The 26,073-nt window shown below is 43.5% G+C and overlaps 1 protein-coding gene and 1 pseudogene across 1 annotated transcript in view; one reads left to right on the top strand and one right to left on the bottom strand.

Moving 5' to 3' along the window:
• Positions 1-4,132: 4,132 nt before the first annotated feature.
• LOC124516517 (60S ribosomal protein L17-like) lies at positions 4,133-4,681 on the bottom strand (annotated as a pseudogene).
• Positions 4,682-8,069: 3,388 nt separating this feature from the next.
• The window catches only part of MROH7 (maestro heat like repeat family member 7), a 50,106-nt gene continuing 32,102 nt past the window's right edge, over positions 8,070-26,073 (top strand). The window contains exons 1-2 of the mRNA XM_047085920.1: positions 8,070-9,297; positions 23,946-24,019. Of these exons, the coding sequence (XP_046941876.1) occupies positions 8,070-9,297; positions 23,946-24,019 (1,302 nt within the window). The remainder of the gene's footprint in view (positions 9,298-23,945; positions 24,020-26,073) is intronic.

Genomic DNA, 26,073 nt, shown 5'->3' with positions numbered 1-26,073 from the left:
AAAAATGTAAGTTTTACCTACACCCCATCATGTGAAAGCCCGTGAGAAGTCACAGAGGGAACTTACAGGGGAATAACATGGTTTGATCTGCATGCACTTTTCCTTTGTCTGAGAATATCTATCTCCTCTTCATTCCTGAAGGATAATTTTGCCAGATACAGAATTTGCAGTTGACAGGGTTTTTTTTTTTTTTTTTTTTTTTTCTTTCAGTGCTGGAAAAATGTGTGCAACTTCTTTCTGGCCTCCCTGGTTTCAGATGAGAAATCCTCTGTCATTCGAATTGGTGTTCTCTGATAGATAATGCTTTCTGGTTGCTTTTAAGTTGCTTTTCATTGTTTTTAGTTTTCAGAAGTTTAATCATGACGTGTTTGGTGTCAATTTCTTTGGGCTTATCCTGTTTGTGGCTTTCTCAGCTCCCTAAATTGGTATGTTTATTTCTTTCACTAAGTTTGGAAAGTTTTCAGCTATTACTTCTCTGAATATTTTCAGCATCTCTGGAACTCTGATGATAATAGTGTTAGATATTTTGTTTTGTACCAGGTCTGTTCATTTTTTTCAGTCCCTTATCTCTGTTGTTCAGGTTAAGTGAGTTTCATTGATCTGTCCTCAAGTTCACTGATTCTATCCTTTGTCACCTCCACTCTCTTCTTGAGCTCATCTAGCAACTTAAAATGTTTTTAGTTGTGCCTTTAAAATAACTTCTGTTTTAATTTCAATTATTGTATTTTCATAACTTCTATTTCTTTGCTGAGATTTTCTAGTTTTTCACTTGCTTCAGGAGGATTAGTAATTGCCTGTTGAAACATTTTTTAATGGCATTTTTATTTATTTTTAAAAATTTATTTTTTAATAAAAATTTTTAAATGTTTATTTTTGAGAAGGAGAGGGAGACAGAGCATGAGCAGGGGAGGGGCAGAGAGAGAGGGAGACAAAGAATCTGAAGCAGGCTCTGGGCTCTGAGATGTCAGTAGAGAGCCCAACGCAGGGCTTGAACCCATGAGATCATGACCTGAGCCAAAATCAGATGCTCAAACTGACTGAGCCACCCAGACGTCCCTTTAATGGCATTTTTAAATGTTTATTTATTTTGAAAGACAGAGAGAGAGAGAGAGAGAGACAGTAGGGGAGGGGCAGAGAGACAGGGATAGAGAGAGAATTCTAAGCAGGCTCCATGCTGTCAGCGTAGAGCCCAACGTGGGGCTCAATTTCATGAACAGTGAGATCATGACCTGAGCCAAAATCAAGAGTCGGATGCTCAACTGACTGAGCCACTCAGGTGCCCCGAAGCATTTTTATAACAACTGCTTTACAATCATGATCACAAATTCCAACATCAGATTCGTCTCAGTGTTGGCATTAGTTATCTTTTTTCAAGATGAGATTTTTTTTAGTTTTTGGTATGATGAGTAATTTTTGACTGTGTCCTTGACATTTTGGACGTTATGTTAAAAGACTTTTGATCCTACTTAAACCTTCCCTTTTAGCTGGCAATCAACCTGTTAGGGCTTAGAATGTAGGTTCTGGCCTGCTTTTATGGACTGTAGTTCTAATGATAGTTTTCAGAGACTTGGTATACTTTTTTCTGCTGGGCCTCTTGTTCATTCCTGGTGATGCTGCCTGCAGGGGCAAGAAGGTGCTTCTCTTGATGGCTACCTGTTGCCACTGGGATGCCAGGAGCTGTGGGACCTAGTATATTCTCTGCCACTGGGTGGAGAGCCCCGAGATCCAAGGCTCTGCTAACACTCCTCCTGCAGGTGAATTGGCTTGCCACTGTCCTGGATATGGAATGGGGATTAGGGCTCACCACTGGGGGCCCATCTCTGTTGGGCTTCCCCTTTCCTAGTCTTTTGGCCAATGGGAACAGGCTTTTCTTCCTCTGCGTCTGTGTTGTAGTCCTCTCTGGTGCCCAGTTTGGGATATATGGGAGATAAAAAGAAAACCCTGGGGAACACACCCAGTGTCATCCCTCAAGTCCTGAGGTTCATAGCTAGTCCACTGCCTTCTTTCTAGCTTTAAAAGTCTTCTTATGGTTGTCAGTTGAATCATTTCCAGGATATTTAGTTGTATTTGGAAAGGAGGAACAGGGAAAAATGAGTCTATACCCTCTTGCCTGTTACATGCATTAGAAAAAATTGTGGTACAATATACATAGCATAACACTATTAGTGACACTGAGTAACTTCATAATGTTGCACAACAACCATCACTGTCTAGTTCCAGAACATTTTTGTCACTCCAAAAAGTAAACCTGTACCCAGTAAGCAGTCACTTTCAATTCTCCTCTTTCCTCGGTCCCTGGCAACCTCTTTCTGCTTTAATCTGCTTTCAGTCTCTCTAGATATGATTATTCTAGATATTTCACATAAGTGGAATCATACAATATGTGGCCTTTTTTCACTTTGTGCAATATTTTCAGTTTATCCTTGTTTAGCAAGTACCAGCATGAGACTCTTTTATGGCTGAGTAATAGTCCGTTGTATAGATGTACCACTTTTGTCTATCCATTCACCAGTTCATGGACAGTTGGGTTGTTTCCACCTTTGGCTCTTGTGGGTATGCTACTGTGAATATTTTTGCACAAGTTTTCGTTTGAACACCCATTGTCAATTCTTTTGCGTGTGTGGTAGGAGTGGAATTGCTGGATCAGATGGTAATTCTGTTTAACTTCTTGCAGTACCACCAAGTTGGTTTTTACAGAGGCTGCACCATTTTATATTCCTAGCAGCAGTGTTTGAGAGTGTCAATTTTCTATGTCCTTGCCAACACTTGTTATTTTCTTTTTAAAAATTTTTAAAACTTAAAAAAAAAAATAACCTCTATGCCCAACGTGAGGCTTGAACTCTCAACCCTGAGACTGAGAGTCACATGCTCCACTGACTGAGCCAGCCAGGCACCACTTCTTATTTTCCACTTAAAAAATTATAGTGGGTATAAACTGATATCTCATCATGGTTTTGATTTCATTCCTAATGACTAGTGATGTTGAGCATATTTTTGTGTGTTGTTAAATATTTGTATATCTTTGGAAAAGTGTCCTATTCAAGTTATTTGCCCATTTTTAAATTGGATTGCTTGTTTTTTTGTTGTCCAGTTATGAGAGTTCTTTATGTAGTCTGGATACTAGACTCATCAGAAATAGATCTTACAAATATTTTCTCCCGTTTTGTAGGTTGCCTTTTCACTTCTTGATGGTGTCTTTTAACATTTTTTTTAAAGTTTATTTTATTTGTTTTGAGAGAAAAAGAGCACAAGCAGGGGTAGGGCAGAGAGAGAGAAAGAGAGGGAGAGAGAGAGAGAGAGAATCCCAAGCAGGCTCTGCAATGTCGCGTGGACCCCAATGTGGGGCTTGAACTCACAAACCGAGAGATCATCCCCAAGCCAAAACCAAGAGTCAGATGCTTAACTGACTTAGTCACCCAGGTTCCCCAATACTGTCTTTTGATGCACAAGTTTTTAATTTTGTTAAGGTCTAATTTACTCTTTTCTTTTGCTGCTTGTGCTTTTGGTGTCATATCTAAGAAACCATTGCCAGATCCAAGGTCGTGAAGATTTACCCCTATGATATCTTCTAAGAACTTCATAATTTTAGCTTTTATGTTTAGGTCTTTAATCCTTTTGAGTTAATTTTTGTATATGGTGTGAAGTAAGGGTCCAACATTATTCTTTTGCATGTTGAACCTAGTTGTCCCACCACCATTTGTTGAGGAGACTATTCTACCTCTATCGAATGGAATTGGCATCATTGTCAAAAATTAATTGGCCATATGGGGCACCTGGGTGGCTCAGTCAGTTGAGCACCCAACTTCAGCTCAGGTCATGATCTCAAGGCTTGTGAGTTTGAACTCCGCCTCAGTCTCTCTGCTGTCAGCACAGAGCCTGCTTTGGATCCTCTATCCCCCTCCCTCTGCCCCTCCCCCACTTGTTCTGTCTGTCTGTTTCTCTCTCTTTCAAAATAAATGAACAAACTTAAAAACATTAATTGACCATAAATGCATGGATTTATTTCTGGACTCTCAATTCTATTCCATTTGTCTGTATGTCTATCCTTATGTCAGTACCACACTGTTGAATGAAGTTTTGTTTTTTGTTTTTTGGTTTTTTTACTTTTATTTGCATTTATTTTATGCAGAATTTACTTCCGGGCCATAAGTTTTTGTTTCTTCAGTTTCTTCTGGGATATCTTTTTCTTCTGTGCGACTTCCTCTTCTGGTTTAGGAATAATCTGCTCTTTTTCATTCAGGATCATCTCAGGGTGGCAGGGAGCACTCATGTATGGATTAATCCAACAGTGAGACCTGTAAGTTCTATGACATATCTTGCGGGCTTTGTTCACCTGGATGTGCTCAACGCTGAGAGAATCTGCCTCTAAACCCTTAAGTTCAGCATTACTTTCTGCATTTTTAAGTGTGTGCAGTAAAAATTCAGCACCCTTTGGGCCACCGACCCTGTGTCCAGCCCCACTATTTGGCCTGGGCACACCTACTAATTCCACGACTGTAGTTACAGAATGGCACACATTGCTTCTACAAAGTGACATCTTTCAGATACTTGGTGGCTTTTTGGATATGCATACCTTGATGGTATGAGTAGTTTCATGTATGTTCTTAAAGTGAACACGATTTCAACCTCCTGATTTATATGATTTTGTTGAGTTTTCTGGACCAAGTGAATAGTGAACCATTTTCAGAGATCACCTCAGGTCACTCTTGAGTGCACTTTTAAAGATAATTTAGCTCAGTTTGGATAATGGTTTGTTGGGAGCAGTCCTTAGACACAGGAACCCTTGTTTCAAGTGCAATTCCAAGACCCAGACTTAAGCAATGGAAGCTGCACTAGGGTCTGGCAGTGGAGATGGAGATATGGGATGGTATTTGGGAACTTTTCTGGAGCCAGAATTGGCAGAACTTGGCCAAAATTGGGTACAGCAAATGAGAGAGTAGTGAAGGATGATATCATTTCTGGCTGTGGTAGTGCCAGTTCCTGGAAATGGAAGAGACTAGGAAGGTCTGATTTAGGAGAAAGATAGCAGGCTCTGTTTTGTATTCTCTAGGTGTGAGGTGTTCCAATATCAGATGTGTGTGTGTGTGCACATGTATGTGTGTGAGTGCATACTCATGATTGCCTAACATATTCCAGGCCCATGCATCTAATAAACGTGTTCTGAATGAGGAGCTGGAAGATTCACTGATAGTTACACCTCCTGAGGGCTCCACCAACCCTTGTTCAAGTCCTGGAAGGGTTCAGTGAGAAAGGATGGGAATCAGTCAATGATTCTCTCAGTCTTGGACAGGATTTGCTAGCTGTTTTATGGCTGTTCTCTGCACTCCCTACTTGGGGCCCAAGGCTTGGAAGCAAAGGCCAATAGGTAGCCTGTGGCTGTTGAGTCAGTAGTGAGCTCCTTTGACTCCCTGTGTCCCATCAAAGCCCCAAGAATCCCACTCTTCCCAATGCACAACGTCCCTTTGGTGGAGGGTGAGGCATGGGCTGCCCCAGTCACTGGGGCATCTGCTGTGTCAGGGAGGTAGAGGTTACTCTTTTCCACAGCCCAAACCACTCAGGCCTTCCAAAATCCTACTCACAGCGTCATACGCTGCACTTGATGCATATTTTTCCAGGTTGAAAATGCCTGTCTTTGATAACTATGGTATGTGTGTGTGTGTGTGTGTGTGTGTGTGTGTTTGCAAGCACGCGTGTGTGCATACACACACACACAGCATGCACACAGGTGGGAGGGGTGACGAAGGGAAGATCTAGGGTTTTTGGAACCTGAAGATTTAAAAAAAAATGTTTTTTAATGTTTTTATTTATTTTTGAGACAGAGAGATACAGAACATGAGCAGGGGAGGGGCAGAGAGAGAGGGAGACACAGAATCCGAAACAGTCTCCAGGCTCTGAGCTGTCAGCACAGAGCCTGACGTGGGGCTCGAACTCACGGACTATGAGATCATGACCTGAGCTGAAGTCAGACACTTAACTGACTGAGCCGCCCAGGTGTTCCAGAACCTGAAGATTTTTTTTAAGGCTCTTCTTTAAGTAAAAGAAGACAAAAGTGTGAACACAAACTTAAGTGCAGTACCCTTAGTAAAAGACTGTACAAGCAAGGAGTTCTGGATTTTTAAATTTCAGGTAGTATGTTTCAGGCCATATGTTCTGTGCCAGGCACTGAAACTATAACCACTCTAGGTGGCAGGCTTTACACTTTCCATGTTAGAGAATAGCAGGATGAGGGCCAGAGGGGGAAAGTCTCTTGCCCAAGTTCACTCAGACTAGTAAGAAGATGAACCCAGAACCATCTGACTCCAAATCTCTGGTCTTTTCAAAGCCAAGCGATAGATGCACAGCAAAATTTGTAGAGTGAGTAAATGATTTCGTGAATGGGTTAGTGTATGAGTGAATAGGAAATGAGTAAGTGACAAAATGAGCAAGTGAAAGAATAAATGAGCGAGTAAAGAAGAAATAACGAGATGAAGTAACAAACTTATTCATTGAACAGTGACTGTGTGCCAGGGGCTGTGTTAGACTCTTAGAGATCTTGCTGCCTAGTGGGGAAACGTGTGTGACGGGGGAAGTGGACCAGATACCATGAGAACTTACAAGTGGACCTCACCTGTCTGGGGGACCTAGAAGGCTCTTAAGCTGAAATTTGAAGGGTGAAGCCACAGGTGCTGGCCAGGGGAAGGAGTCTGGAGAAGGGTACGCCCAACCTTTGGAAGGCCCAGACCTAACCCGGGAGCCTGGCTCTTTGGAGACACACAGAAGAGTTGAAGGGTGGTGGAATGGAATGGGGAAGGGAGTTGGAGGGGCAAGAAGGGTTAAAGGGGAGTTAAGGCCAGACACAGAAGGGCCTTTTAGGTCCTGCTGAGGATTGGAGATGCTGTCCTGAAGACGATGGAAAGCCATGGAGGAGTTTAGGTAGATGGGTGGCCTAAAGAGATGGTCTTGGCTTCCCTGAGGGCCAGTAGGATGGGTGGCCTTCCTCTCCTTGACCTCCACTTCCTTAAGTATGTAATGGAACAATAGTATCTAACTTCCAGGACTCTGTGTGTGTGTTGAGGCGGGGCGGGGGGGCAGCATTTGGTTAGCAGGAGTCATGGCTGGCTTGTAGACTTTTCTCAGTAAGCATTGAGAAAACATATTTCACCTGACTCAGTCTTCTTCTGTGTCTCCTCCCAGGGGTCCACTCCTGCTTAAGAACACCATGAATGCAGGTGAGCTGTCCCAGTGAGTCCCACAGGGAGAGGAGCCCAAGTGTGGAAGTGGGGTAGGGTGGGGGCACCGGGGAGCTCACCTGGCAGGCCGATTGCTGGGGTGAGGCAGGCTGTGGTTTTGAGGATTGTCCCGGGTTCTCCTCCATGTGGCCTGCCTCACCCAGAACAGGCAAACTGTCAATGGCAGTGGGCAGCTCTACCAGGGCCGTTTTGGGAATCTAGTGTCACAGCCATTTGCAGAGTAGTTCTAGAAATTTAGGCTGGAAGTAGGGTAACCTGTAAGGAGGCTCCTCCTTCCCCTTTTCTACCTTTGGTGAGTGAGGCCTCATTTGTCTAGTATTTGTGGACTTCTACTCTATACCTGGCACTGTGCTAGATGCTGGGGATGTCCCAGGGACTAAGGGAAGCACAGTCCTTGCCACCTCTAGCACAGGCTAGAACACTAAATGGGTCATTGGAATAAAGTAGGGTGAATATTTTGCTGGGAGGAGTGTGCTTGGGAAAGGACAGTGACACGAGGTTCCGAGCCAAGGGAACTGTATTTGTTAAGGGCCCATAGCTGAGAGGAAGCAGGTGTGGTCAGAGAAACCCAGGGGATACAGCTGGCACTGAGAGCACGAGGGGGAGAGCTGTGTAGATGGGGCTGTAAAGGTGGACTGGGCATGGTCACAAGGACCTGGGAAATCACACAAGGGCCTTCATCCTAAGGATAGTGGGGAGCCGTGGGAAGGTTTTAAGCATGGCTTAAAAGGTGAAGTGTGGCTGAATTTGCTTTTCTTCCTCTTAGGAGAACTGTAGAGAGTTCAACAGTTGGCTTTTGGAGAGAAGGGGCAGTGGCATTGAGAGACCTCCAGACCAGGCATGGCTCTGAGCCCAGGGGCTAATCTGGTCCTCTGTGAAAGCTCGAACATGACTCCCAGTCTCAGCCTGGCAGAGGCCCCAGATTCAGGCTCCAGCACTATCTCTGGGCCCCACACAGACATGGGCCTTGTTCCTCTCTTGAACCCACCCTTGAATCCTGGCTCAGATCTTGTTCCAGACCTCAATTCAACTCTGAGTCCTGTCTCAGAGGAGGCCCCTGGCCTGGTGTCTGGTAACACCCCCAGGCCTGGTGACAGCCAGACTGTGCCCCCAGTCCCCCTCCAGATCACCACTTCCCACTCTGGTGAAGCCCTGGGCCTGAATTCAAATCACGTCTCAAGGCCTGACTCACAAGGGGCCCTGGGTCCAGCCCCAAACCTTGTGCTGAGCCCCAGCTCTACTGAGGCCCAAGATCTGAGCTCAGGGAAGCACTCTGGGCTCAGTTCTGAGGAGGCTTTCAACTCTCTCTCAAGCAAGATTTTTGATGTGGGTCAGAGTAACTCCAGTCCTTCCAGGACTGATGCAAACCCATTTCTAAGGCCCTGTTCAAGAGAAGCCCTGGTGGTGGGCCACTGTGTCTGTAGGTCAAGCTCAAAAGCTCTCCTTATTCCAACCTCAAATTCTTCTCTGGACTCTGACTCCAACCAGCTACACAGTGTGGGCTCAAGAAACACCTCCAAGCTGTACCTCAATGTGGGTCCAGGTTCTTGTGGGACCCTGATCCCAGATGCCGCGACCATCACTGTGGTTTCACATAACAGCTCTGGGTCTGTCTCAAAAGGAGTTTTGGGTACAGCCTGGAACACGAGTTCCAAGGGAACCATCAATGTGGCTTCAAATAACAATCTCAGGTCTGACCTGAACATGACCACCACTCAAGCCTCATGCTTGACCCTGATTCCTGGCTCCAGCAATAGTAACAGCTTGCATTCCAGCACCCGTGGACCCAGCTCCACCCTTTCTCCACCCTCGTGTATGACTCTGATCTTGGGCTCCAATGAGACTCTCAGCCTGGGTTCCAGCCTCATCTTCAGTGACACCTCTACCCTGACACTGAGCAGCCAGCAGGATTATTTTGAGGACAATAGCATCCATGCCATACCCTTGGACAAGAATCTGGGGAGCTGGGATGAGATGGTTGGCACTGAGACAGGCCAGTTCTCGCTGGGGTTCCCCACCTATAATACCATGGACAAGGACACCACAGCCTTCCAAAGCATCCCAGAGGGTGAGTGTGGCAAGGGTGATGGCCCCAGAGAGGGCAATTCCCTGGAAGAATTTTGTATTCAGTCTTGCAGGGCAGGGAGTTGGGGGGAGGAGAGGAGAGGAGAGGGGAGAGGAAGGGAACAGTATACGATGGACAACATGCAATATATTAATTACCCACAAGAGATCCAGTGCTCAGACTCTGCTTGCTATGTGACTTGGCACAAACTACTTTCTATGAGCGTCAATTTCCTTAACTGTAATATCCCCATGTCATAATATTTTTATTATGTCCGAATTATGTGTCCAATAACTAACAATACATTTCTTTTGAAATGTATGCCTCTTTCTTTCTAGTTAAATTTCAGACCTGGCTTCTCGGGTTGCTAAGTTTGACGAGTGGAGGGGCTCCTGGGTGGCTCAGTCGGTTGAGGGTCCAACCTCAACTCAGGTCATGATCTCATGGTTTGTGAGTTTGAGCCCTGTGCTGGGCTCTGTGCTGACAGCTCGGAGGCTGGAGCCCACTTCCGATTCTGTCCCCCTCACTCTTTGTCCCTCCCACGGTCGCGCTCTCTCTCTCTCTTTCTCTTTCAAAAATAAGTAACATTAAAAAAAAGTTTGACCAGTGGCGCATGCGGACTCTGGGCTCAGCTCACTTCTGTTGAGTGTTTGATATTCCAACTTGAGCAAAGACTTGAAATCCTGTCTGGAGCCTGTACCTCACCTGTGATATGCAGGAGTTCTATAAATTAATCCCTTATCAATTTTTGATGTAAAGATCTTTTTCCAATTATTTATATCTCCAAATATTTTTGTTTGTTCATGAGCCAATTCCAGATTGTGATTTTTTAAAAAATACCACGGCTTTGTAAATATGTCTTTATAAAGATATAGTATGTATCTGGTAGGGTGAGAATTCCTCTTTGAAGTTCTTCTCAAAATTATTCTGAGGACAACAGCATCCACACTGTGTCCTGGAGGTTATTAGTAGACCCTCTTTCTTCCATATACATTTTATTATTGTCTTTAATTATGTTATTTTTAAAAATTATTCATTTATTTATTTTTAAATTTTTATTTTCTAAATTTACATCTAAATTAGTTAGCATATAGTGCAATAATGATTTCAGGAGTAGATTCCTTAGTGCCCCTTACCCATTTAGCCCATCCCCCCTCCCACCACCCCTCCAGCAACCCTCAGTTTGTTCTCCATATTTAAGAGTCTTTATGTTTTGTCCCCCTCCCTGTTCCTATATTATTTTTCCTTCACTTCCCTTATGTTCATCTGTTTTGTCTCTTAAAGTCCTTATGTGAGTGAAGTCATATGATATTTGTCTTTCTCTGACAGGCTAATTTTGCTTAGCCTAATACCCTCCAGTTCCATCCACGTAGTTGCAAATGGCAAGATTTCATTCTTTTTGATTGCCGAGTAATACTCCATTGTATATATATATACCACATCTTTATCCATTCATCCATTGATGGATATTTGGGTTCTTTCCATACTTTGACTATTGTTGATAGCGCTGCTATGAACATTGGGGTGCATGTGTCCCTTCGAAACAGCACACCTGTATCCCTTGGATAAATACCTAGTAGTGCAATTGCTGGGTTTTATTTTATTTTTTTAATGTTTATTTATTTTTGAGAGAGAGAGACAGAGACAGAGACAAAGCGTGAGCAGGGGAGGGGCAGAGAGAAAGGGAGACACAGAATCCAAAGCAAGCTCCAGGCTCTGAGCTGTCAGCACAGAGCCCGATGCGGGGCTCAAACTGCGAACCTCAAGATCATGACCTGAGCCCAAGTCATTTTTATTATTTTTTTAAGATTGTTTTTAAGTAATCTCTACACCCAACATGGGACTTCAACTCACGACCCCTAGATCAAGAGTCATATGCTCCACTGACTGAGCCAGCCAGGCTTCCCTTCCGTATGCATTTTATAGTATATTTGTCTAGGTCTTCAAAAAGCCTTTCTGGAATTTTTATTGGAATGTTATTAATTTATCCATCTATTCAAGTTCTTCTTTATGTTGGATATATCTTTTGCTAAAATTAAAAAAAAAATTCCATATAGATCTAATGCCTTTTTTTTTTGATAGGTTAATTCCTAGATACTTAAATTTTTTTTTTAACATTTATTCATTTTTGAGTGGCAGACAGAGACAGAGCATGAGTGGAGAAGGGGCAGAGGGAGGGAGACACAGAATCTGAAACAGGCTCCAGGCTCTGAGCTGTCAGCATAGAGTCCGACACGGGACTTGAACTCACAAGCTATGAGATCATGACCTGAGCTGAAGTCAGACGCTTAACCAACTGAGCCCCCCCAGTGCCCCTACATATACCACATCTTCTTAATCCATTCAACTGTTGTTGGATATTTGGGCTCTTTCCATAATTTGGCTATTGTTGATATCACTGCTATAAACATTGGGGTGCATGTGTCCCTTCAAATCAGCATTTTTGTATCCTTTGTATAAATTCTGAGTAGTACAATAGCTAGGTTGTAGGGTACTTCTATTTTTAATTTTTTTTTTTGAGGAACCTCCGTACTGTTTTCCAGAGTGGCTGTGCCAGTTTGCATTCCCACCAACAGTGCAAAAGTGTTCCCCCTTCTCCACATCCTCACTGGTGTGTCCTGAGTTGTTAATTTTAGCCATTCTGACCGGTGTGAGGTGGTATCTCATTGTTGTTTTGATTTGTATTTTCCTGATGATGAGTGATGTTGAGCATCTTTTCATGTGTCTGTTTGCCATCTGGATATCTTCTTTGGAAAAGTGTCTGTTCATGTCTTCTGCTCATTTCTTCACTGGGTTATTTATTCTTCAGGTGTTGAGTTTGGTAAGTTCTTTATGGATTTTGGATACTAACCCTTTATCTGATAGGTCATTTTCAAATATCTTCTCCCATTCTGTGTCAGTTGTCTTTTAGTTTTGTTGATTGTTTCCTTTGCTGTGCAGAAGCATATCTTGGTGAGGTCCCAATAGTTCATTTTTGCTTTTATTTTCCTTGCCTCTGGAGACATATCAAGTTAAGAAGTTGCTGCAGCTAAGGCCAAAGAGGTTGCTGCCTATTTTCTTCTGTAGGATTTTGATGGTTTCTTGCCTCATATTTAGGTCTTTCATTAATTTTTTAATTTATTTTTGTGTATGGTGTAAGAAAGTGGTATAGTTTCTCAGTTTTCTGCATGTTGCTGTCCAGTTCTCCCTACACCATTTGCTAAAGAGACCGTCTTTTTTCCATTGGACACTCTTTCCTGCTTTATCAAAGATTAGTTGGCCATATATTTGTGGATCCATTTCTGGGTTCTCTATTCTATTCCACTGATCTATATATCTGTTTTTGTGCCAATACCCATACTGTCTTGATGATTACAGCTTTGTAATACAGCTTGAAGTCCCAAATTGTGATGCCACCAGCTTTGGTTTTCTTTTTCAACATTACTTTGGCTATTTAGAGTCTTTTTGTGGTTCCATACAAATATTAGGATTGTTTTTTCTAGCTCTGTGAAGAATGCTGGTGTTATTTTGAGAGGGGTCTCATTGAATGTGTAGATTGCTTTGGGTAGTAACGATATTTTAACAATATTTGTTCTTCCAATCCATGAGCATGGAATGTTTTTCCATTTCTTTGTGTCTTCCTCAATTTCTTTCATAAACTTTCAATAGTTTTCAGCATACAGATCTTTTACATCTTTGGTTAGGTTTATTCCTAGGTATTTTATGGGTTTTGGTGCAATTGTAAATGGGACCAATTCCTTGATATCTCTTTCTGTTGCTTCATTATTGGTGTATAGAAATGCAACTAATTTCTGTACATTGATTTTATATCCTGCAACTTTGCTGAATTCATGTATCAGCTCTAGCAGTTTTTTTTTTCTTCTGGTGGAGTCTTTGGGTTTTCCATGTCAAACATCATATCATCTGTGAAGAGTGAAAGTTTGACTTCTTCTTTGCCAGTTTGGTTGCCTTTTTTTTTTTTTCATTTTGTTTTCTGATTGCTGAGGCTAGGACTTCCAACACTATGTTAAACAACAGTGGTGAAAGTGGACATCCCTGTTGTGTTCCTAATCTCAGGGGGAAAGCTCTCAGTTTTTCCCCATTGAGGATGGTATTAGCTGTGGGCCCTTCATATATGACTTTTATGATGTTAAGGTATGTTCCTTCTATCCCAACTTTCTTGAGGGTTTTTATCAAAAGCGATGTTGTATTTTGTCAAATGGTTTTTCTGCATCTATTGACAGGATGATATGGTTCTTATCCTTTCTTCTATTAACGTGATGTATTATGTTGATTGATTTGTGAATATTGAACCAGCCCTGCAGCCCAGGAATGACCACTTGATCATGGTGAATAATTTTTTTAATGTACTGTTGAATTTGATTTGCTAGTATCTTGTTAAGAATTTTTGCATCCATATTCATCAAGGATATTGGCCTGTAATTCTCCTCTTTAGTGGAGTCTTTGTCTGGTTTTGGAATCAAAGTAATGCTGGCTTCATAGAATGAGTCTGGAGGCTTTCCTTCAGTTTCTATTTTTTGGAACAGTTTGAGAAGAATAGATAGTAACTATACTTTAAATATCTGGTAGAATTCCTCTGGGAAGCCATCTGGCGTAGGACTCTTATTTGTTGGGAGATTTTTGATAACCAACTCAATTTCTTTGCTAGTTACAGGTCCGTTCAAATGTTCTATTTCTCTTTGTTTGAGTTTTGGTAGTGTGTGAGTGTCTAGAAATTTGTTATTTCTTCCAGATTATCCAGTTTGTTGCTATATAATTTTTCATAGTATTCTCTTATAATTGTATTTCTATGGCGTTGGTTGTGATCTCTCCTCTTTCATTTGTGATTTTATCTATTTGAGTCCTCTTTTCTTTTTGAGAAGTCTGTCTACGGGTTTATCGATTTTGTTTATTATTTCAAAAAACCAGCTCTTAGTTTAAAAACCAGCTCTACTGTTTTGTTTTGTTTTTTTTTTGGATTCTATATCACTTATTTCTGCTCTAATCTTTTTTGTTGTTGTTGCTATTTAAAAATTTTTTTTAATGTTTATTTTTGAGAGAGAGACAGACAGAACACAAGCGGGGAAGGGACAGAGAGAGGGAGACACAGAATCTGAAGCAGTTTCCAGGCTCTGAGCTGTTAGCATAGAGCCCGACACAGGACTTGAACTCATGGGCTGTGAGATCATGACCTGAGCTCAAGTCGCACGCTTAACCAACTGAGCCACCCAGGTGCCCCAATTTCTGCTCTAATTTGTCTTACTTCCCTTCTTCTGTTGGCTTTGGGCTTTACTTGCTGTTCCTTTTCTAGCTCCTTTAGGTCTAAGGTCAGGTTGTGTATTTGGGAACTTTCTTGCCTGAATCATCCTCTTAGGACTGCCTTTGCTGCATCCCAAAGGGTTTGGACTGTCGTGTTTTCATTTTCATTTGCTTTTATGTATTTTTAAAATTTCTTCTTTAATTTCTTGATTAACCCATTCATTCTTTAGTAGGATGTTCTTTTTAAATTAGTTTTCTTTATTTTTGAGAGGCAGAGAGAAACAGAGCACGTATGGGGGAGGGGCAGAGAGAGAGGGAGACACAGAATCTGAAGCAGGCTCCAGGCTCTGAGCTGTCAGCACAGAGCCCGATGTGGGGTCCAAACTCATGGACCGTGAGATCATGACCTGAGCCGAAGTCGGATGCTCAACGGACTGAGCCACCCAAGCACCCCTTTAGTAGGATGTACTTTAGCCTCAATGTATTGGGGGGCTTTTAAAAGTTTTTCTTGTGATTAATTTCAAGTCTCATAGTGTTGTGATCTTTTTTTTTTTTTTAATTTTTTTTCAACGTTTTTAATTTATTTTTGGGACAGAGAGAGACAGAGCATGAACGGGGGAGGGGCAGAGAGAGAGGGAGACACAGAATCGGAAACAGGCTCCAGGCTCTGAGCCATCAGCCCAGAGCCCGATGTGGGGCTCGAACTCACGGACTGCGAGATCGTGACCTGGCTGAAGTCGGACGCTTAACCGACCGCGCCACCCAGGCGCCCGAGTGTTGTGATCTTAAAATATGCATGGTATGATCTCAATCTTTTTGTACCTTTGGGGGCTGTTTTGTGACCTATTATGTGATCTATTTTGGAGACTGTTCCATGTGTACTCAAGAATAATGTATATTCTGCTGCTTTAGAATGTTCATTTATTTATTTTTGAGAGAGAAGGAGAGAGAGAGGGGAGACAGAGGATCCGAAGCAGGTTCTGTGCTGACAGCAGAGATGTATTCTGTTGCTTTAGGATGAATGTTCTGAATATATCTGTTAAGTCCATCTGGTCCAATGTGTCATTCAGACCTGTTGTTTCCTTTTTGATTTTCTGCTTAGATGATCTGTCCATTGTTGTAAGTGGAGTATTAAAGTCTCCTACAATTATGGTATTATTATCAATAGGTTTGCTTATGTTTGTGATTAACTGGTTTATATATTTGGGGCCTTTCATGTTGGGGGCATAAATATTTATAATTGTTGGCTCTTCTTGATGGATAGACCCCTTCATTATGTTATGATGCCCTTCTTCATCTCTTGTTACAGTCTTTGTCCTAAAATCTAGTTTGTCTGAAGATAGTATGGCTACTCTGGCTTTCTTTTGACATCCATTAGCATGATAGATGGTTCTCCATCTCCTTACTCTTAATCTGCAGGTGTCCTCAGGTCTAAAATGAGTCTCTGGTAGGCAGCATAGAGATGGATCTTGTTTTTTTTTTTTTAATCTATTCTGATACTCTATGTCTTTTGATTGCGACATTTAGTCCATTTACATTCAGACTGGTTATTGAAAGATATGAATTTAGCGCTATTGTGTTATCTGTAGATTTCATGTTTGTTGTGAAGTTCTCTGGTCCTTTGTAGTCTTTGTTGCTTTCCACTCAGAGTCCCCCTTAGGGTCTCTTGCAGGGCTGGTTTAGTGGTCATGAACTCCTTTAGTTTTTGTCTGTCTGGGAATGTCTTTATTTCTCCTTCTATTTTGAATGATAGCCTTGCTGGATAAAAAATTCTTGGCTGTATATTTTTTTCTATTCAGCACTTTGAATATTTCCTGCCACTCCCTCTGGCCAGCCAAGTTTCAGTGGACAGGTCTGCTACTTACCTTATGTGTCTACTCTTGTAGGTTAAGGCCCGTTTGTCCCTAACTGCTTTCAGAATTCTCTCTTTATCTGTATTTTGCCAGTTTCACTATGATATGTCATGGTGTTGACTCGTTTTTTGTTGATTTTGAAGGGAGTTCTCTGTCCCTCTTGGACTGGATGCCTGTTTTCTTCCCCAGTTTAGGGAAATTCTTAACTATAATTTGTTCAAATAAACCTTCTGCCCCTTTCTCTCACTCTTCTTCTTCTGGAATTCTTATGATACAGATACTGTTTTGTTTCATGGAATCACTTAGTTCTCTAATTCTCCCCTAGTGATCTCGTAATTTTGTTTCCCTCTTTTTTTCAGCTTCATTATTTTCTATAATTTTTATCTTCTACTTCACCTATTCTTTCCTCTGCTTCTTCCATCCTTGCTGTCACTGTTTCTAGTTTATTTTGCATCTCAGTTATAACATTTTTAAATTCATTCTGACTAGATCTTAGGTCTTTGATTACTGCAGGAAGAGTTTCTCTGGTGTCTTCTATGTTTTTTTCAAGCCCAGCTATTAGTCTTAGGACTATTATTATAAATTCTTGTTCAGATGTATTATTTACATCTGTTTTGAGCAATTTCCTGGCTGTGATTTCTTCTTGGCTTTTGGGGAGGATTCCTCAGTTTTGTCATTTTGGCTAAGTTTCTGGTTTTTGCATGTTTTGAAGGCTTGTTATGTTTCCTGCACCTGTAAGTACTACTGTATTAAAAAGGGGTCAGGGGCGCCTGGGTGGTGCAGTCGGTTAAGCGTCCAACTTCAGCCAGGTCATGATCTCGCGGTCCAGGAGTTCGAGCCCCGCGTCAGGCTCTGGGCTGATGCCTCAGAGCCTGGAGCCTGTTTCTGATTCTGTGTCTCCCTCTCTCTCTGCCCCTCCCCCGTTCATGCTCTGTCTCTCTCTGTCCCAAAAATAAATAAACGTTGAAAAAAAAATTAAAAAAAAAAAAAAGGGGTCATACACTGTCCAGGGCCTGGTGCTTCAGGAGGTGTTTTTGATATATGTGGGATGCATTCTGTTGTTGCATTTTCGCTGCTCTATCCCACTGGTCAGTTCTCTGCAGAGTTCCTCCTTGCTTGTAGTGGGGGTGGTGTGCTTTGATTTGTTCATGGAAGTAACCCTGGGGGAAAATAAGGAAAGCAATGGGGAGCCTTATCCCACAAAAAGAGAAACATGAAAAGAGAGAAAAGAAAACCAAAAAGAGAATAAAAAAACTGTAAGGCTAAATCCAGAGAAAGAGACAGGAAAATAAAGAAGAAGAAAGAGAATAGGTGGAAAAAGAAGAGAATAAAAATGGTCAAAAAATTATGTATTTATAATTTGATCAAAAACAAATCAAGGGCGCCTGGGAGGCTGTCAGTTGAGAGTCTGACTTTGGCTCAGGTCGTGATCCCAGTTTGTGGGTTCTAGGCCCTTGTTGGGGTCTGTGCTGACAGCTCAGAGCCTGGAGCCTGCTTCGGATTCTGTGTCTCCCTCTCTCTCTGCTCACCCCTGCTTGTGCTTTGTGTCTCTGTCTCTCAAAAATAAATAAACATTAAAAAATTAAAAAAAATAAGAAACTATGAGCCTGATTCCCAAAGAAAAAAAAGAAGAGTGAAGAAAGAAAAAGAAAAGAAAAGAAAGAAAGGAAGAGAAAAGAAAAGAAAAGAAACAAATAGTTGTCTGTTGGTGCCTGGGACCTGTGGTTGTGCTGGTCTGGAGGAGAGGCTGGCTGCCTTGAGTCAGTAAGTCTGGCTCCAGTAGATAAACACTTACCAGGTACGGAGGGGCGGGGTTTGGTGTAAGCGGGTCTGCCTCCACTGGGGGCTGCTGTGCTGCTCTCTGAAGTCCCACCATATTGGTGTTGGGGGGAAAATGGCGACACCCCAATCTCTCCTCCACTGAACAGTTATCTCAAACCATGCTATTCAGGCAGCCCTCACTGGGGCAGGCGGCTTGCCCTGCTTCACAGTTCTCCCTCACTTCCCAGGCACTCAGCTGGGATTCAAAACCCCAAGCCTTAAAGGGCCCTGCACTGTGTGGCTCCTCTTCCCTGTTCCAGAGTAGAGGCGCTCCGCCCTTCTGATAAAAGGCCTTTGGGTGGCACCTGCAGAGTCTTGGAGGCAACAAACTCTTCCCAAAGTACCTTGGAAGGGGACTGTTCTCTCCCAGTGCGCCCCTGAGATCCCTACACTGTGCTCTGCACTCCAGGGCCTTCTCCCTCCTCCCCAGGAGCGTGCACCATGGCTCCAAGCTTTGCTTCGGAGAGAGTCATGCACTTCTGAACCTCTGAGTTTCAGCTCATAAGGCTGTTTGCAAAAAAGAAAAGGGCACTCTCCATATTTCTCGTTCCCCAGTCCATGGTACAGAGAGGTTTTCCTCTTGTGCTAATCCAATGCTGCACTTTCACAACCCCTCTTTCTTTTTCTCCCTTTTGTCTCTCCACAGAAAGGGTTCCCTCCCCTCTGTGCCTATACCATTATATCTCTCCCAATTCACATACATGCACCTCGATCCTGCCAGGCTGTTTCCCTTCAACTGTGGAGATCCTCCTACCGCTCTACAGATCAATTTCCTGGATGTTCCAAGTGATCTGACCTCAATACAGCTGTGTTTGAGGGATGAGGAAAATCTTGGTCCCTCTACTTCTCTGCCATCTTAACTCGCTCTATCATATGTTATTGTCCAACACAATTCCTATTTTGAATATTGATGGTGCTGATGATATAGAGGAGCTTTAGGCAGGTTGGTTTTTTCTTTAACCAGCTTTATTGAGATATAATTTACATAAAATTTATCTACTTGATGTATACAACTTAATGGTTTAAAAATATACACGGTGTTATTCAGCCATTACCACAATCAATTTTAGAACATTTTCATCATCCCAAAGAGAAACCTTAGACTCCTTAGATGTCATTCCCAACCCATGACCCCCAGCCCTAGTCAACCACCAATCTACTTCCTGTCTCTATAGATTTGCCTCTTTTGAACATTTCATATAAATGGAATCATACAATATGTAGTCCTTTGTGATTGGCTTTTTCTACTTAGCCCAATGTTCTCAAGGGTCATTCATGTTGTAGCATGGATCAGTAGGACTCCATTCCTTTTTATGACTGAATAATATTCCACTGTATGGATATACCACATTTTGTTTATCCATTCATCAGTTGATGGATATTTGGGTTGTTTCTGCCTTTTGGCTGTTTTGAATAATACTGCTCTGACCATTCATGTATAAACTTTTGTATGGATATGTTTTCATTGTTCTTTGGTATACACCTAAGAGTAGGATTGCTAGCTCATATGGCAACTCTGTGTTAGAGTGTATAATTCGGCGGCATTAGTCCCATTCACAATTTGTACAACCATTACCACTATCTAGTTCCAAAACTTTTTATTACTCTAAACAGAAGCTCGTACTATAAAGCAATAGCCCCCTTGCCTCTCTCCCTAAGCTCTGGTGAACTCTAATCTATTTTCTTTCTCTGTGAATCTGCCTACTCTAGATATATCATGGAAGTGGAATCATGTAATATTTGTCCTTTTGTGTCTGGTGTATTTCACTCATCGTAATGTTCATCCATGCTGTAGCATGGATCAGTACTTCATTTCCCTTTATAGTTGAATAAAATTTCAAATGTGTATTACATTTTATTTGTCCATTTTTACCCATGGGTGGGCACTTGGGTGTTTCCACTTCTGGGCTATTGTGACTCAGGCTGCTGTTATATAAACACCAGTGTGCAAATATCTGTTTGAATCATTATTTTCAATTCCTTTAGATATACCTAGGAGTGGAATTGCTGGATCACATGGTTGTTCTATGTTTAGCTTTTTGAGGAACTGCTAAACTATTTCCCAGAGTAGCTGTACTGTTTTGCATTTCCCCCAGCAACGTACAAGGGTTCCAATTTCTGCACGACTAATCTCCCCTTGCCAACACTTGTTATTTTTCAGAAACATTTTTATAATAGACATCCTAAAGGCTGTAAAGTGGTATCTCATCATGACTTTGATTTGCATTTCCCTAATGACTACTGATTTTGAGTATCTTTTCATGTGCTTATTGGCCGTTTGTATATCCTCTAGAGAAAAACAGCTATTCAAATCCTTTGCCCATTTTCAAATTTGGTTGTTTTTTGTTGTTGAGTTTTTCTTATATATTGTGGCTATTACTTCCCTATCAGATGTGTCATTTGCAACTATTCTCTCCCATTCTGTGAGTTGTCTTTTCTTGGTGGTGTCCTTTGATGCACAAAAACTTCAAATTTTGACGAAGTCCAATTTGTTTGTTTTTCCTTTACTGTCTGTGCTTTTGGTGCCATAGTTATGAAATTATTGCCATATCCAGTGTCATAAAGTTTTCCTCCTATGCTTTCTTCAAAGCGTTTTGGGGCGCCTGGGTGGCGCAGTCGGTTAAGCGTCCGACTTCAGCCAGGTCACGATCTCGCGGTCTGTGAGTTCGAGCCCCGCGTCAGGCTCTGGGCTGATGGCTGGGAGCCTGGAGCCTGTTTCCGATTCTGTGTCTCCCTCTCTCTCTGCCCCTCCCCCGTTCATGCTCTGTCTCTGTCTGTCCCAAAAATAAATAAAAAAACGTTGAAAAAAAAATTAAAAAAAAAAAAAGCGTTTTGTAGTCTTAGCTTTTAAGCTTCGTCTCCGACTTAATTTTTGTATGTAGTGTGAGGTGGGGGTCCAACTTCATTCTTTTGCATGTGGATGTCCAATTTGACCAGAACTATTTCTTGAAAAGGCCACCCTTTCCACACCGAATGGTCTTGGCACCCTTGTCAAAAATCAATTGACCACACATATGAGGGTTTATTGCTGGGATCTCTATATAATTCCATTGGTCTATATGTCTGTCCTTATGCCCAAAACACACTGTGTGGATTCCTAGAGCTTTGTAGTAAGTTTTGAAATCAGGAAGTGTGAGTCCAGCACCTTTTTTTTTTTTTTCAAGATTGTTTTGGTCATTTAGAGTCAATCTTTGCTGTTTAATAGGAACGTTTTGTTCATTTGCATTTTAAAAGACAATGTATTTTCAAATTGTATTAGCCTTCTTTTTTAATTTTTTCTTTTAACGTTTATTTATTTTTGGGACAGAGAGAGACAGAGCATGAACGGGGGAGGGGCAGAGAGAGAGGGAGACATAGAATCGGAAGCAGGCTCCAGGCTCTGAGCCATCAGCCCAGAGCCTGACGCGGGTCTTGAACTCACAGACCGTTAGATCGTGACTTGAGCCAAAGTCGGACGCTCAACCGACTGAGCCACCCAGGCGCCCCTGTATTAGCCTTTTAAAAACTTTTCCAAGATGGGGCGCCTGGGTGGCTCAGTCAGTTAAGTGTCCGACGTCAGCTCAGATCATGATCTCATGGTTCGTGAATTTGAGCCCCCTGTCGGGCTTTGTGCTGACGGTTCAGAGCCTGGAGCCTGCTTTGAATTCTTTGTCTCCCTGTCTCTCTGCCCCTCCCCCACTTCACATTCTGTCTCTCTCTCAAAAGTAAACATAAAAGAAAAAAAAGTTTTCCAAGGTATATAACATGTATCGGTAAAATATGTAAAGTGTACTACGAATCTCAAGCGTACAGCTTGGTGAATATTTACATCTGTATGCATCTTAGTAACTATCACACAGATCAAGACATAGCTCTTGGGGCGCCTGGGTGGCTTAGTTGGTTGGGCGTCCGACTCCGGCTCAGGTCACGATCTCGTGATTCGGGAGTTCAAGCCCCACTTCGGGCTCTGTGCTGACAGCTCAGAGCTTGGAGCCTGCTTCGGATTCTGTGTCTCCCTCTCTCTGTTCCTCCCCCACGCACACTGTCTCTCTCAAATGAATAAACGTTTAAAAAAAAAAAAAGACAACCAATTTGACAATAAATTTCATAAATTAAAAAAAAAAAAGACGTAGATCTTTTCTGGCAGCCCAGAACCTCCCTTGTGACCTTTTCCATTCGATACCTCTTCTTCTGGGGCAGGGTTTCTCAACCCTGCTGTTATTGACGTTTTGTGTTAGAGAATTCTCTGTTGTGTGGATGTGGGTGTGGGTGTGGGAGGGCTGTTCTCTGTGTTGTAAGATATATCCCTGGACTCTACCCAGTAGATGCTATTATTGTGATGCTCATATTGCCCCCGGTTTGGCCAATGGGATCCCCTTTAAGCAAGCTTTTGTGTCTCTCTGACATCTCCCCATCATTCCTTAAGTAAGCTCTCTTCCTTGTTTTCGGGTACAAGATGTCTCAGCCTTGTTCTGTACTTTCCTGCCCAAGTCCCAGACTCAGCCATTTCTCCACGGAGCCTTGTTCCTTTCAGTGGAAAATGGTACCTAGGAGACAAGATCTTGGAGGAAGCTGTGTTCACTATGCTTCGTGACTCTGCTTCTCCCTATTGGCTCCTCCAGAAGCCTCTAGTGGCCAAGGTGGCCCCGAATAAAGTTCCACGCACTTAAAGGCCCTCAGAAGGAGAGAGTCCATTCTCTTTTTGGGTTTTTAAAGCTCACCATTTCTTTTTAATGTTTATTATTTTTGGGAGAGAGAGAGAGAGGGACAGAGAGCAAGCAGGGGAGGGGCAGAGAGAGAGGGAGACACAGAATCCGAAGCAGGCTCCAGGCTCTGAGCTGTCAGCACAGAGCTTGACGCAGGGCTCGAACTCACAGACCGCGAGATCATGACCTGAGCTGAAGTTGGCTGCTTAACGGACTGAGCCACCCAGGTGCCCTCCCCACAGTGTTCTTAAATAAAGGGCCCTAGTGGTCCTGTTCAGCTAAAAGCCCATCCCTGGGCCAATCACCGTGGCTGGGGGCATGGGATGCTTTTACTGGCCAAGCTTGGGTTCCAGGCCCACCCCTATCTGAAGAGGGGAGGATGGGTGGGCTTGCATAATTCATCACCTGGCTATGTGGAAGGGGTAGCCCATGGGGGAGAAGGGCCTCTTTCACCAGAAGAACGATGAGGAAATCCAGGGCTGACAAAACAGGGTATCTACTCTCACAAATCAGAGTTTAATTACACATTGCGATAACAGCCAAAAGAAGAGAATAGGATGATGCACAAGAGGACCATAGTGAGCCCTCCTTTACCCTGCAGGTCAGGGAGACCTCTCTGAAGAGTGGCAGGCCAGCAGAGATTTGAACAAGAGCCCTAGCTGGCCAATGGGTCACGGTAGTCGAGTGGCACTGCGTGGGGTGTGGGAGTAGAGTGACCACTGGGGCAAAGGCCCTGATGGGGAAGCTTTCCCTGGTCTGGAAGGAGGATAGTATGGCGAGAGCATGGCGAGCAAGAGGAGAGCAGCAGGAGGTGGGCTGGGGAGGCGGGACAACAGCAGACACTGTGGGCTTGGAGACATTAACAAGCATGGCGGCCTCAGTCTCAGTGGAATGGGTGCCCCTGAAGCCTTTTAGGGAAGGGAGCTCAGTCTGGCTGCTGGGGGACTAAAGATTGGAGGGGCCCAGCGGGGGACGGGAGACAGAACTGTGGCACCAGAACTGCGCCGTATCCTTACTCTCCCTCTTATCTCCTCGTTGAAACTATGACGTTCAGGAGCCTTCATTGAAGTGGCCTCATGCCTGGTGGACATGCCGGGGAAGAGAGACGATGGCACCAAGATGGCTCTGGTATGCTTCCTGCCCACCCCCCCCAGATGACTTTCCTGGGATGCCCCTCCCTCACTCTTTAGCCCCAGCAGACCCCATTTCTCTGCCTGGCTCTTCTTTTCTCCATGGGACTCATCACCATCTGATGTACAATATGCTTTGCTAGTTCATCTTACTTTTTGTTAGCCTATCACTCTGGAATGTATCCTCCATAAATCGGGGATTTTTGTCTCCTGGTCACAGCTCTATCCCCCAAATCTAGACCAGTGCCGGGCACATCGTAGGTGCTCAATAAATGTTTTTTGGACAACTGAACCAACTGTGAGAGGGTCTCTAAAAGGGGAAGAAAGGCTAGAAATGGCCATTTTCAGGCCACATTCCCAACCCAGGTCTGGGCGTTGGGAGGCCAGAGAAAGCCAGCATCTGCAGGACTTGGTGAGGGCCAGTGGAGGCAGACTGGACAGGTTGGTGGACGCGAGCGTGAACACATGCAGTGTGGGGGAGGGGGAGACTGGCTGGCAGACAGAAACTGGAGGTGGGGGATCCACCCAGGCCGGGCCATGGAAGAGGGAGGCCCTGCCCTCAGGCTGCTTCATAGGCAAGCTCCAATCCCTGGGGTGGCACGGGGTGGGGGATGGAGAGAGGGTGACAGGACTAAGAAAAGGTCTTGCATTTTGGGAGCATTGGTCTTCATCACATGGCATTCTTCCAGTTGTCTACCTTACCACAATGGCCCTTCTTTCTTTCTCATTCTTGCCACACTCAATCCTGCCCCACCCCAGGGCCTTTGCACTTGTTTCTGCTGCCAGGAAATTTCTTCTAACCTACAAAATGGGTGTAATAATGTTTTTTTTTTTTTTTTTTGAGAGAGAGAGAGACAGAGCATGAGCAGGGGAGGGGGGGAAGGGGCAGAGAGAGAAAGGAAGACGCAGAATCTGAAACAAGCTCCAGGCTCCGAGCTATCAGCACAGAGCCCGATGTGGGGCTCGAACCCACAAACAGTGAGATCGTGACCAGAGCTGAAGTAGGACGCTTAACCGACTGAGCCACCCAGGCGCCCCAAAACAGGCATAATAAAGTTGAAGTGAGTGCACAGCACTGAGCATGGTGTCTGCAACAAATAGGGTTGATTATTGCAGTCATTCAACAAATCTTGTTGAGTCCCTACTATGTGCAAGGCATTGTTTCAGGCACTAGAGACGCTACAGTGAAGTAACATTCTAGTTTGGGGAAACAGGTGATAAACCTAGCTACCCCCTGTCACCACACAAAGTTGTTACAATATTATTAGCTATTGCCTATGCCGTACATTGCATCCCTGTGTCGTAATTATTTTATAATGGGAAGTTTGTGCTTTTTAATCTCCTTCTCCTATTTTGCCCATCCCCCCAGCTCCCTCCCCTCTGGCGGCCACCAGCATGTTTTCTGTATCTGTGAATCTGTTTCTGTTCTCTTTCATTGGTTCATCTGTTTTGTCTTTTAGATTCCACATCTAAGTGAAATCATACAGTGTTTTCCTTTCTCTGACTTCTTTCACTTAGCATGTTGCCCCTTAGGTCCATCCATGTTGTCGCAAATGGCAAGATCTCATTCTTTTTGATGGCTGAATAATATTCCTGTGTGTGTGTGTGTGTGTGTGTGTGTGTGTGAATCCCACACATCTCCTTTATCCATTCATCTCTCGATGGACACTCAGGTTGCTTCCATGCTTCCATATCTTGGCTGTTGTAAATAACGCTACAATGAACACGGTGTTGGCACATCTTTTAGAATTAGTGTTTTTGATTTCTTCAGCTAAATACCCAGAGGTGGAACTGCTGGCTTGTATGACAATTCTGAGATTGTCTGGGCTCAGTGAGGTGGCCCTTCTGCTCTGAGTGGTGTAGACTGAGGTCACTCGGGAGCAGGGGCCCTAACATCCAAGGTGACCCTCATCTTCCAGGGTCTCTCTCCACACAGTGTCCTCATTCCATATCTAGCTGGGCTTGCTTATAGCATGGCAGCTGGCTTCTGGAAGGAAAAGGCTGCCAGTTCCCTTAAGGGCTAGGCCAGGAACTGGCACGTCCTCACTGCCA

This window comes from Lynx rufus, unplaced genomic scaffold, assembly GCF_022079265.1.
Source record: "Lynx rufus isolate CCGP_SWC_20201006 ecotype Redwood Valley unplaced genomic scaffold, mLynRuf1.p SCAF_2, whole genome shotgun sequence".
In the NCBI taxonomy this organism is placed as follows: Eukaryota; Metazoa; Chordata; class Mammalia; order Carnivora; family Felidae; genus Lynx; species Lynx rufus.
Note: the sequence above shows the minus strand (reverse complement) of the source record. Positions and strands in the feature narration are given on the sequence as shown.